We start from the raw sequence: 13712 nt of genomic DNA, 5'->3' as shown, positions 1-13712 counted from the left end.
AACACATGGATTGACCGGCATGTATCCTTCTTTGCTCCTGTGTGTGTCCCTACGGGGAAATGACATGCATTGTTCCTTTAAGTCCTTGTAGCTTGCTATGACTTTGGTTCATATACATTGATGACCGCCACGTGCATTGCTGGGTTAGCCATGCCTGTTCGATTACGTTTGTGCCACCTTGGTTTATGACTTGTCATGTCGACCCGGATTCTCTGTCATATGGATGCTAGCATCACAATCATATACATGAGCCAAAAGACGTAAACGGTCCCAGCCAAGGTAAAGGCGGCAGCCGTGGGTTACCATGCATAAGGCCATAAAGTGATATGATATGTTTTATGCTAGATCGTTGTGACTTAGGATCGGGGTCCCGACACGAGCCAAGAAGGCATCGTGGATGCTTGGAGGATATAGGACGTTGGGAATCATAATTCAACTACTGTTGACATCAAATCGCTGTGGAAAATCGTGGATTGCTGAGTTTTACTATTTTATAGTTCCTTCAGCGCCCAGATTCCTTCATGCATTTCTTTGACAATAATTAATCCATTTACGGTTGTTTTGTCAAAATGAAATTAACTATAGAGCAACCACGAAACTTTTGGCCACCTAACATCTGATCCGTTCACCGTGGAAGTACACCGCTGTGAAATGCTACTTTCCTATCAACAATCATGATAAAATCAAGCAATATTTTGGAATAGAACAGCTTCAAACAAAAGGGAGTCTGTTGTGTTAGATGTCAGGGACTTGTATTTCTTTATATTGTACGGATAGTTGTTTGATTCACAGCATTGTAATTTGTAATATGTATTTTTGAAAATTGCATTATGCTTTAAGAAAAGAATTCCACTGAGTCCTGTTTCTAGAAAATACATTTATGGTTTTTCATGGTGCTAGTATAAATATAAAGTAATTTTAAGTATTGTATGATGCAAATGAAACGAAAAATAAAAAAGTACGTACTCCATAAGTAGTAACATATGTGACATAACTGTAGCTATTTAGAAAAAGAATATCAGAAACAAAAAAGGCTCGGAATAGAAGTTTCCGACCACGGTTGCCTTCTTCTTCCTTCCATCCTCTCCTCCATCCCTCTCACGGAAGAGAATAAGATAACCACCGCCATGCTCCCCCACATGCCCATGCCCGAACAATTCATCTCCATGTGCAAGCCCAATCGCCCCCGTGACCCAACGAGCCATCGAAGCCAATAGATTTTCCAACCACGCATGGAGCGAGAATTCAATCTTCGCGTGTGACCGGTCTCACCTGGAATTCCTGCAAGGATCCACCCAGGAAGAGGAACAGAGCAATCCCATCGCCACACATTTCTCCCCGCTCTTCGGACGGCGGAGCCGCCATAAACCTCCCCTAAAGCTCCTTCATTAGCCTCTGATCATCATCTGTTCCGCCAAGAATCCCCCAAGGCAAGAGGGCCCGCTCCAAGATCCGATCGTTTTGTGAGTTGTTCAATCGCAATCCCTGTAAATTTCCTAGGAAAGAAACCAGGGATCGTGGACGCAGGCGGGAGACAACTTCCATTTCCCATCGGTTGTTGGCGTGGCTCGCCGCGGTATTTTCTGACAAGGGGTGGGAAGGGAGGCCCGTACGGTTCTTGATCCCGTGGAGAGCCGCAGCTGTCGACTCCAATGCAGCCGGACCCTAAAGGCCCCGGGAGGGAGAAGGCGCACGCTCGGCTGCCGCCGCCGGTGACGGCGCCGTCGGTGGGGCGGCCGGCGTCGGTGCTGCCGCACAAGACGGCGAACGTGCGCGACCACTACCGCATCGGGAAGAAGCTGGGACAGGGGCAGTTCGGCACGACGTACCTGTGCGTGGACAAGGAGGACGGCGGCGAGTACGCGTGCAAGTCCATCCCCAAGCGCAAGCTGCTGTGCCGCGAGGATTACGAGGATGTCTGGCGCGAGATCCAGATCATGCATCACCTGTCGGAGCACCCCAATGTGGTTCGCATCCGCGGCGCCTACGAGGACGCCCTCTTCGTGCACCTGGTCATGGAGCTCTGCGCCGGCGGCGAGCTCTTCGACCGCATCGTGGCCAAGGGGCACTACAGCGAGCGTGCCGCTGCCCAACTCATCAGGACGATCGTGGGGGTTGTAGAGGGGTGCCACTCGCTCGGTGTCATGCATCGGGACCTCAAGCCGGAGAACTTCCTCTTCGCGAGCACGGCCGAGGACGCCCCACTCAAGGCCACGGACTTTGGGCTTTCCGTCTTCTACAAGCCTGGTTGGTTGCTATTTCGTTAAATTATTTGATTTGATTGATGCAACAATTAGCGATGCTCTTGGTGTTAAATTGATCTTGGTATTTACGGCAACCTTATCAATACGCCATTTGAATAGATTGCTCAGTTGAGGAATGAAAATATCCATACGGTTTATATTTAATTGACGAAAAATCAATATGATATGGTAGTTTGACGGAAAATCAATAATGCTACTCCCTCCGATCCATATTAATTGTAGCTGATTTGATTTAGTACAACGGTGGGAGCACTGTAAATGCTATGTGGTTTGACTGTTTTGATCTTTGAAGTCAATTTTATACTCTTTTACATAACGGAGGTATGTTACATAACCATATTTTTTTGTAATGTTGCCCAATAATCTGATGGAAATTCATAAAGTCGCAATAAGTAATTCTAGCCTGGATTAGAGGATAAGTTTGGTAAATGGGTATCAATACTTATATTGGTCAAATATGGTACAGTACAATATTGTGGGCTATGAAAGTGGTTTCCAGTTATTGACTTTGGCTGGGAAACATTAGCAATTTTGGGTATATGGCCTTCCATGGGCTGGACATCTAGCTTCTACGTATGTGCTTACTGTTGTTTTACTGTACCATAGTTAATTTTTCTTTTTGAAAGAAAGCCAAAGTTCAGCGCGGCTAACTAATCCACTAGTACCTTAGTTCATGAGACACAACTTCGTAGGATATGGAAGTACTCGTACATGTTAAGCTGTATTGCGAACTGCGATGTATGGATTCTTTTTGTCCTCCGCGCTGAAAATTGCTGCAGACAGGAGAGCTTATGTTCACAGGGTTGCACTTTAAAGAATGACATCACTGCAAAAAATTCGATTGTGTTACAAGACGTTGCTTAATATTTTCTAGAACATATACACTGTTAACATGTCGGTGCAGCTAAATCTCTGGCCACCCACATGTTTACAAAATCGAGTCAATAACATGCCAAATAACAATACTTCCTGGCTCCATACATGGGCACTGAGCAGCAAAAGAATGTGAAACAGAATTACAGAAACAAGAACAAGATACAGTTTTATAGTCAATAAAACTAGACAACTGAAGGAACTTTGCTTCACGGAGCTGTTAAATGTGTATGTGAGGACATGTGGGACAACTTAGTGATTAATATTTTGTCAAGATAAATTTTGTTGCTAGCAGAACAGAATTTGTCAAAGTCGCACCTGCGCTGCCATGCTTAATTTAGTGCATAGTGACTAGTTAATGGAATCTTGAGTTAATGCGGTCTACCATTTTATTTCGCTAGAAATGAAATGATTAATAGAACTTGCACTAAAAGTTTGTTGACAATGAAAACTCTCCCTTCTCGTTTTTCAGGAGATAAATTTGCAGATGTTGTTGGGAGTCCCTATTATGTTGCACCTGAGGTGCTTCTAAAATGCTATGGCCCAGAAGCTGATGTCTGGAGTGCCGGAGTAATTCTGTACATTTTGCTGTGTGGTGTGCCTCCGTTTTGGGCAGGTAGATTATTTACTGTTCGAACCATTGAACTGCTAGGTCTAGATCTATTATCATTTGCCAACATTACCATGTTTGAGTGAATAAAATCTGTTCTTCTCCTCTCAGAAAGCGAAACAGGAATTTTCAAGCAGATTTTGCGAGGTAAGCTTGACTTGGAAACTGAACCATGGCCTAGTATCTCTGATAGTGCTAAAGATCTAGTTCGTAAGATGCTTATCCGTGATCCTACAAAGAGAGAGACTGCTCATGAGGTTCTGTGTAAGTCTTGCTCTGTCCTTCCCTGTGTCACATAAGTGTATTTTTACTAATAATAACAATGCTGCATGCATCTCCGGATGCAGAGACGGGGGAGGTTCTCCCTTCCATTATCTGAAAGAAGTAATAACAATGGTATTTCCCATGTCAGGTCATCCATGGATTGTTGATGATTCTGTTGCACCTGACAAACCTATTGATTCTGCTGTTTTGTCAAGGCTGAAACACTTTTCTGCAATGAACAAGCTGAAGAAGATGGCATTGAGGGTATGGAATCTTTTTGTCCTGTTAGTGACATGTAGCAGACATTGCACGCTAAATTCACTACTCTGTCTTTGCACATCAGTAGAGTTAGTGCTCTATTACAACATTACATTATTGCTTCCTTTTTCTGACACTTCTATTATACATACAAACACTGACTAGAATGCGTTCACTGAAAATGGAAGTCTCAAGTGAAATTATTTCATAACTATCACGCATATGTAATGAAGGAAATTGAGATTTTAATAAGAAATATAAATTATTGTGTACCAATCTTGTCAGTGGGCCTTGTCTCTTTGTGATTTGTATGATTGTACAATCTTGTTTGCTTGGACTCTTGGTGAAGTGGCATCTCGCAGAATAATGTGGTAATATTTTTGCAACTGCTGAATAAAGATGGCAGCAAAGTGCAACGTGAATTATCTTGTACCTTGATCTTTTCAGGGACCAAGCGTGTTTGTGTTCTTGCAGGTCATTGCTGAAAGTCTATCTGAGGAGGAGATCGGTGGCTTAAAAGAATTGTTTAAAATGATTGATACTGACAATAGTGGGACAATAACTTATGAAGAACTGAAGGATGGCTTGAAAAGGGTGGGATCCGATCTAATGGAACCTGAAATCCAGTCTTTGATGGATGCGGTTAGTACTACAGTCTTGTTGAGTCCATAGGTCGTAATTGCAGTCCAGCACTTTTTAGATAGTAGTACGCACCATTGAGTTTTATCCATCTTTTTCAGGCTGATATTGACAACAGCGGATCCATCGACTATGGTGAATTCTTAGCAGCTACATTGCATGTGAATAAACTGGAGAGGGAGGAAAATTTGGTGTCAGCATTCGCATTCTTTGATAAAGATGGAAGTGGCTTTATAACGATTGATGAGCTCTCGCAAGCATGCGAGAAATTTGGCCTTTCTGACGTTCATCTTGAGGATATGATCAAGGATGTGGATCAAAATAATGTTTGTCTTTTTAGCATTGTTTTTCACCACTCCATTCTTCTCAGCTGTGACTTATAATAGACTTATCACTTGACATATAAATAATTTTGTAGGATGGACAAATTGATTACAGTGAGTTTGCGGCTATGATGAGAAAGGGTAATGCTGGTGGCTCCAGTGGGACCAGTGGGGCTGTTGGGGCAGGAAGGAGAACCATGAGGAACAGCCTGCATGTGAATCTGGGCGAAATATTGAGGCCCGGTGGATCCACCTAACTCGTATATGAGAGGGTTGTGCTTTCCAGATACTACTGCCTGAAGTGTTCACCTGGATCCATCGGAACAAGTGATATAGTTTGGCCACTGGGACGCTGTTGAATTTTACTAGTAGTGCTAAGTAGTTGAGCAAAGCATACTATGGTATTTTTAGTGTAACAAAAATTTAGGTGTTTGACATGCCATATAAGTTTCTTATTGTTTTATGATGATAAATTTATGTTTGTATCCATATCAACTTTTGTTGTTAAAGCACAAATTATTGTTGGGTTTTTCATTAAGGTAGGTATTGATTTTGTTCCATAAGTATATTCTAATGGCTTGTGTTTTAAACATGTGCTTGTAATAGAGACAAATTTGTACGAAAATACACAGGTGAACATGGTTCCACGCGCACCCACATGAATAATAAATTCAAAGAAAATAATAGAAATAAACAAAAAATCTGAAATTTTGGGATATCAAACTGATATTGGGGTATTTTGGAGTGAAGAAAGTACAATCTGATGTTACTGTTCCTTTAAATAGTGTTTTTGAATATAGCACAGATTTTGTCTTTTTTGCCCAGATTGCCATGGGTGTCATTTCTTTGTGAGACATCGTACTCAAGTAGAATGGTCGATCATGTATACTACAAAAAGATTCAGTTTCTTTTTTAGTTTTTCTAGTATTTCTTTCGCATTTACTATTCATAGTGGGTGCATGTGGAACCGTGTCCCAAAATATCATATCCCAAATTTTTACTATTAGTGTGAGTTATTACTTGAGTTGAAAGGGTGGGCGACACATAAGGTGCAACATTGCTCTCTAAGCCAGTGTGGAGTTGTAACCGTAAGTACAGATTTTGTGAGTCACAAATCACAAACTTTCTTAGATAACGAGCTAATATTGCATTCATTAAGGATTGAAATGTTGCAAGAGCATTAGTTAGCCCAAATGGCATAATTATGTATTCATAAAGGCCCATATCAATAGAGAATGCAGTTTTGGATATATCCTCAGAGGCCATCTAGAATTTGATGATATCCACTTCTTAGATCAAGCTTTGAAAATACTTTTGCTCCTTTCTATTTATCCAAAGGTCTTCTATCACTGGTATAGGGTACTTTCTTTTAACTGTAATTACATTGAGTTTGCTAGTGCAAAGCCTCCAATACCCATCTTTCTTTTTCACTAATAAGCTGGAGAGGGGTACGGGCTACTGTTTTGGTCTGCATAATGATTTCATAATTTTAGCCTCTGTTGTGAGTGGAATTGTGTGGTCACAAAACCTAGTAGGTGATAATGTAGAAGATTCACTGAATCACTACTTCTAGCATACCAAATTGCAGTATGCATATCTCTTGGTTTTAAATACTCCATGTGACTTAGAATATAAGGAGATAGCCTTGACACAAAGCTGCTTACGTAGTAATCTCTAGGAATGGCTGGATTGTCTCTCCTCATTAGGTTCATAGCCTGCTCAAATGGATCAATGTAATCAGCCAATGTAGATGATTGCACTAGACTATGGAAAGTCTTTACATTATCACACAAAGACGTCATAGAAAACCTCTTAGTCAAGTAGGTACATAACCTGACACAAGGCCGGGATGTTTTTAGCTAGAACCTTACTACATTGGGGTCTTTCATAATAGACTCTATGTATCGTGCGCTAATGCATTCCGAGGTACCAGTGAGTAATAACAAGAAAATTTGGAAGTCAAAGATTCCACTAAAAGTTAAAATCATCATGTGGTATCTTCGTAGGGGAGTTGTGCAAATCAAAGACAACCTTGCACGACGCAACTGGCCAGGACGTAAGCAGTGTTGCTTTTGCGCTCATGACGAGACAATCAAGCACCTCTTTTTCCAATGCAAGTTTGCACGTTCTACATGGCCAGTCATCCAAATAGCGTAAAATTTGTATCCGCCCACAAGTATTGCCAATATATTTGGTCATTGGTTGGACGGTATCTCAAATACGTTCAAAACGCTAATAAGGGAGGGAGCGTATGCCTTACTTTGGTCGCTTTGCCTATGTAGAAATGATTTAATTTTTAATGAGAAAAATGCTCCTCTACAGATTATTTTCCGTTGTATGCACTTGCTTCGTATGTGGTCTACACTACAACGACCGGAGCACCAACCGTTGTTCAAGGCGGTATGTACACGGTTGGAGCAGGCGGTTATGGAGGTTTTTTCCCAACATGGATGGCATTATAACCTCCGAATCGATCTACCTCCGTTTTTGACATAGGCATAGTGTCGGTCTATAGGACTCTATTGTTGCTGACTTGTCATTTTTTGTTACTTTTCCTTTTGCCAGAATTTTGTTGTTTGGCCGTGTGCATCCTAATTATCTAGAGGTCGGGTGGTACTCATAATGTTTTGTATCCGCTTGATGCTACATTTTAAGATAATAAAAGTGCCCTTTATAGAAAAAAGGTACATAACCAATGCCATGGCATATTGTTTGCAGTGTACCATGTGCCTCTCCACCATTGTATAGTTGGTCCTTTCAAATAGGATATACCTAGCTCAGTTATGTGCTCTGAAGGAGTTCTAGCGGATGCAAAATATTGCTCCAAGTTTTGTCTCCAAGCATTAACGTTTAGACCATCAAATTAATAGATATTTTATTTGGTAGGTTTGACAATTAACACTGCTCTTCTACGCTCAACTGGGGTAGTAGGATCTCTGCCTTCTGAAATTTCCTTCCACAACTTCCTTTTCCACATATTCTTCATACATTATTTGCTGCTATGCTATGTGGCCTTTGTTGGGGAACGTAGTAATTTCAAAAAAATTCCTACGCACACGCAAGATCATGGTGATACATAGCAACGAGAGGGGAGAGTGTTGTCTACGTACCCTCGTAGACCGAAAGCGGAAGCGTTAGCACAACACGGTTGATGTAGTCATACTCCTTCACGATCCGACCGATCAAGTACCGAACGTACGGCACCTTCGAGTTCAGCACACGTTCTGCCCGATGACATCCCTCAAACTCCAATCCAGCCGAGTGTTGAGGGAGAGTTTCGTCAGCACGACGGCATGGTGACGACGATGACGTTCTACCGACGCAGGGCTTCGTCTAAGCACCGCTACAGTATTATCGAGGTAGACTATGGTGAGGGGGGCACCGCACACGGCTAAAAAAATCAAACGATCAATTGTTGTGTCTATGGGGTGCCCCCTGCCCCTCTATATAAAGGAGCAAGGGGGGGGGGGTGCGGCCGACCTAGAGAGGGGCGCGCCAGGAGGAATCCTACTCCTACCGAGAGTAGGAGTCCCCCTTTTCCTTGTTGGACTAGGAGAGAGAGGGGAAAGAGGTGGAGGAGAAGAAGGAAGGGGGGCGCCGCCCCCCTCTCCTTGTCCTATTCGGACTAGGGGGGAGGGGGCGCGGCCCATGCCCTGGCCGCCTCTCCTCTCTTTCCACCAAGGCCCACTAAGGCCCATTAAGTCCCCGAGGGGGTTCTGGTAACCTCCCAGTACTCCGGTAAAATCCTGATTTCACCCGGAACACTTCCGATATCCAAACATAGGCTTCCAATATATCAATATTCATGTCTCGACCATTTCGAGACTCCTCGTCATGTCCGTGATCACATCCGGGACTCTGAACAACCTTCGGTACATCAAAACATATAAACTCATAATATAACTGTCATCGAAACGTTAAGCGTGCGGACCCTACGGGTTCGAGAACTATGTAGACATGACCGAGACATGTCTCCGGTCAATAACCAATAGCGGAACCTGGATGTTCATATTGGCTCCCACATATTCTGTGAAGCTCTTTATCGGTCAGACCGCATAACAACATACGTTGTTCCCTTTGTCATCAGTATGTTACTTGCCCGAGATTCGATCGTCGGTATCTCAATACCTAGTTCAATCTCTTTACCGGCAAGTCTCTTTACTCATCCCGTAATACATCATCCCGCAACTAACTCATTAGTTGCAATGCTTGCAAGGCTTAAGTGATGTGCATTACCGAGAGGGCCCAGAGATACCTCTCCGACAATCAGAGTGACAAATCCTAATCTCGAAATACGCCAACCCAACAAGTACCTTCGGAGACACCTGTAGAGCACCTTTATAATCACCCAGTTACGTTGTGACGTTTGGTAGCACACAAAATGTTCCTCTGGTAAATGGGAGTTGCATAATCTCATAGTCATAGGAACATGTATAAGTCATGAAGAAAGCAATAGCAACATACTAAACGATCGGGTGCTAAGCTAACACAATGGGTCAAGTCAATCACATCATTCTCCTAATGGTGTGATCCCGTTAATCAAATGACAACCCATGTCAATGGTTAGGAAACTTAACCATCTTTGATCAATGAGCTAGTCAAGTAGAGGCATACTAGTGACACTCTGTTTGTCTATGTATTCACACATGTATTATGTTTCCGGTTAATACAATTCTAGCATGAATAATAAACATTTATCATGATATAAGAAAATAAATAATAACTTTATTATTGCCTCTAGGGCATATTTACTTCAGTCTCCCACTTGCACTAGAGTCAATTATCTAGATTACACAGTAATGATTCTAACACCCATGGAGTCTTGGTGCTGATCATGTTTTGCTCGTGGAAGAGGCTTAGTCAACGGGTCTGCAACATTCAGATCCGTATGTATCTTGCAAATTTCTATGTCTCCCACCTGGACTAAATCCCGGATGGAATTGAAGCGTCTCTTGATGTGCTTGGTTCTCTTGTGAAATCTGGATTCCTTCGCCAAGGCAATTGCACCAGTATTGTCACAAAAGATTTTCATTGGACCCGATGCACTAGGTATTACACCTAGATCAGATATGAACTCCTTCATCCAGACTCCTTCGTTTGCTGCTTCCGACGCAGCTATGTACTCCGCTTCACACGTAGATCCCGCCACAACGCTTTGTTCAGAACTGCATCAACTGACAGCTCCACCGTTCAATGTAAACACGTATCCGGTTTGCGATTTAGAATCGTCCGGATCAGTGTCAAAGCTTGCATCAACGTAACCGTTTACGATGAGCTCTTTGTCACCTCCATAAAGGAGAAACATATCCTTAGTCCTTTTCAGATATTTCAGGATGTTCTTGACCGCTGTCCAGTGATCCACTCCTGGATTACTTTGGTACCTCCCTGCTAGACTTATAGCAAGGCACACATCAGGTCTGGTACACATCATTGCATACATGATAGAGCCTATGGCTGAAGCATAGGGAACATCTTTTATTTTCTCTCTATCTTCTGCAGTGGTCGGGCATTGAGTCTTACTCAATTTCACACCTTGTAACACAGGCAAGAACTCTTTCTTTGCTTGATCCATTTTGAACTTCTTCAAAACTTTGTCAAGGTATGTGCTTTGTGAAAGTCCAATTAAGCGTCTTGATCTATCTCTATAGATCTTGATGCCCAATATGTAAGCAGCTTCACCGAGGTCTTTCATTGAAAAACTCTTATTCAAGTATCCCTTTATGCTATCCAGAAATTCTATATCATTTCCAATCAACAATATGTCATCCACATATAATATTAGAAATGCTACAGAGCTCCCACTCACTTTCTTGTAAATACAGGCTTCTCCAAAAGTCTGTATAAAACCAAATGCTTTGATCACACTATCAAAGCATTTATTCCAACTCTGAGAGGCTTGCACCAGTCCATAAATGGATAGCTGGAGCTTGCACACTTTGTTAGCTCCCTTTGGATCGACAAAACCTTCTGGTTGCATCATATACAACTCTTCTTCCAGAAATCCATTCAGGAATGCAGTTTTGACATCCATTTGACAAATTTCATAATCATAAAATGCGGCAATTGCTAACATGATTCGGACAGACTTAAGCATCGCTACGGGTGAGAAGGTCTCATCGTAGTCAATCCCTTGAACTTGTCGAAAACATTTTGCAACAAGTCGAGCTTTATAGACAGTAACATTACCGTCAGCGTCAGTCTTCTTCTTGAAGATCCATTTATAATCAATTGTTTGCCGATCAACAGGCAAGTCAACCAAAGTCCACACTTTGTTCTCATACAAGGATCCCATCTCAGATTTCATGGCTTCAAGCCATTTTGCGGAATCTGGGCTCACCATCGCTTCTTCATAGTTCGTAGGTTCATCATGGTCTAGTAACATAATGTAAAGCCCTCGATGCGGCTATATCTCCTAAGTGTCGAAGCACGACTTAGAGGTATAACCGCATTGAAAGCAATGTCGCAAGTAAGGTAATCTTCACAACAACCCATGTAAATAGATAATAAAAGGGAAGGTACATAGTTGGCTTACACTCGCCACGTAAACAAAGTACATAAATAGCATTACAATCATCCAATCACTCATGGTCTGACTACGGTACCAAAATAAAAGATCAACCCCAACAAGCGACATGGTCCCGATCGCCCCAACTGAGCACCACTACTGATCATCAGGGAAAGACACATAGTAGCGATGGGAGGCTTCATCGAACTCCCACTTGAGCTCAAGCGCATCATCTGGAACGGAGTCATCAGGCCCTGCATCTAGTTTGGAAGTAATCTGTGAGCCACGGGGACTCAGCAATCTCGCACCCTCGCGATCAAGACTATTTAAGCTTATAGGTAAGGTAAGGTAATATGTGGAGCTGCAGCAAGCGACTAGCATATATGGTGGCTAACCTGTTCGCAAAAGAGAGCGAGAAGAGAAGGCAAAGCACAAACGAAGAACTAGAGAACCAACCTACGGCAAAACATTACTCCAACACCGTGTTCACTTCCCGGACTCCGCCGAGAAGAGACCATCACGGTAGCACACACAGTTGATTCATTTTAATTAAGTTAAGGTTCAAGTTGTCTACAACCGGACATTAACAAATTCCCATCTGCCCATAACCGCGGGCACGGCTTTCGAAAGTTCAAATCCATGCAGGGGAGTCCCAACTTAGCCCATCACAAGCTCCCACGGTCAACGAAGGATAAACCTTCTCCCGAGACATTCCGATCAGACTCGGTATCCCGGTTCTACAAGACAACCTCGACAAAGATAAAACAAGACCAGCAACACTGCCCGAATGTGCTGACAAATCCCGATAGGAGCTGCACATATCTCGTTCTCAGGGCACACTCAGATAGGTCAAGTACGAGTAAAACCAACCCTCGAGTTTCCCCGAGGTAGCCCCGCAGGCTGCCCAGTTCGGACCAACACTCAGAGGAGCATTGGCCCCGGGGGGGGGGTTTAAATAAGATGACCCTTGGGCTCCGAAACCCAAGGGAAAAAGAGGCTAGGTGGCAAATGGTAAAACCAAGGTTGGGCATTGCTGGAGGAGTTTTATTCAAGGCTAACTGTCAAGGGGTTCCCATTATCACCCAACCGCGTAAGGAACGCAAAATCCGGGAACATAACACCGATATGACGGAAAACTAGGGCGACAAGAGTGGAACAAAACACTAGGCAAAAGGCCGAGCCTTCCACCCTTTACCAAGTATATAGATGCATTAACATAACAAGATAATATAGTGATATCCCAACAAGAAAATAATGTTCCAACAAGGAACGATCTCCAATCTTCACCTGCAACTAGCAACACTATAAGAGGGGCTGAGCAAAGCGGTAACATAGCCAATCAACGATTTGCTAGGACATGGTGGGTTAGAGGTTTGACATGGCAATTTGGGAGGCATGATAAGCACGTGGTAGGCATCGTAGCATAGGCATAGCAAAAGAGCGAGCATCTAGCAAAGCAAAGATAGAAGTGATTTCGAGGGTATGATCATCTTGCCTGCAAAGTTGTTAGAGTTGACTGAATCCTCGAAAGCAAACTCAACGGGCTCCTCGTTAGCGAACTCGTCTCCCGGCTCTACCCAAGCAAGACAAAACAAGCAAGAGGAACACAATCAACCACGTGCAAAGCTCAAACAACATGATGCAAACATGGTATGCTATGCGGGATGCGATATGTGATGCATATGCAAGATTTGACAAGGAATGAATGAACCTGGCCTCAACTTGGAAATCTAAGAGTGCCACTGGAAAGGTGAGGTTATTTTGGTTGAAATCTATATAAAGAACACCGGAATCGGAGACACAGTTTGGAAATGGCAAGCAAAACGAATATGGCACTGGTCTGCGATATACAGCAAGTAGCCATCTAAATGCATCGAGGTAAATATGCTACACCACTCAAACAAGACAACAAAATATATGGAAGGGATCCATTCATAAAGCTTAACAAAATATGAACACTGAGCTACGGCCAATTC

The 13712-nt window shown here is 42.9% G+C and overlaps 1 protein-coding gene across 1 annotated transcript; it reads left to right on the top strand.

The window, feature by feature from the left end:
* The first annotated feature begins 1059 nt into the window (after nt 1-1059).
* Nucleotides 1060-5765, top strand: LOC125508580 (calcium-dependent protein kinase 28). The gene is made up of 7 exons (XM_048673332.2): nt 1060-2247; nt 3610-3753; nt 3859-4011; nt 4160-4275; nt 4744-4911; nt 5010-5234; nt 5327-5765. The coding sequence occupies exons 1-7, from the start codon at nt 1653-1655 to the stop codon at nt 5486-5488; spliced, it is 1563 nt and encodes a 520-aa protein (XP_048529289.1). The 5' UTR covers nt 1060-1652; the 3' UTR covers nt 5489-5765.
* Nucleotides 5766-13712: the final 7947 nt, after the last annotated feature.

This window comes from Triticum urartu, chromosome 5A (assembly GCF_056163025.1).
Source record: "Triticum urartu cultivar PI428250 chromosome 5A, HENAU_Tu73, whole genome shotgun sequence".
Lineage (NCBI taxonomy): Eukaryota > Viridiplantae > Streptophyta > Magnoliopsida > Poales > Poaceae > Triticum > Triticum urartu.
The sequence above is the reverse complement of the archived record's forward strand: the minus strand, read 5'-3'. Positions and strand labels throughout refer to the sequence as shown.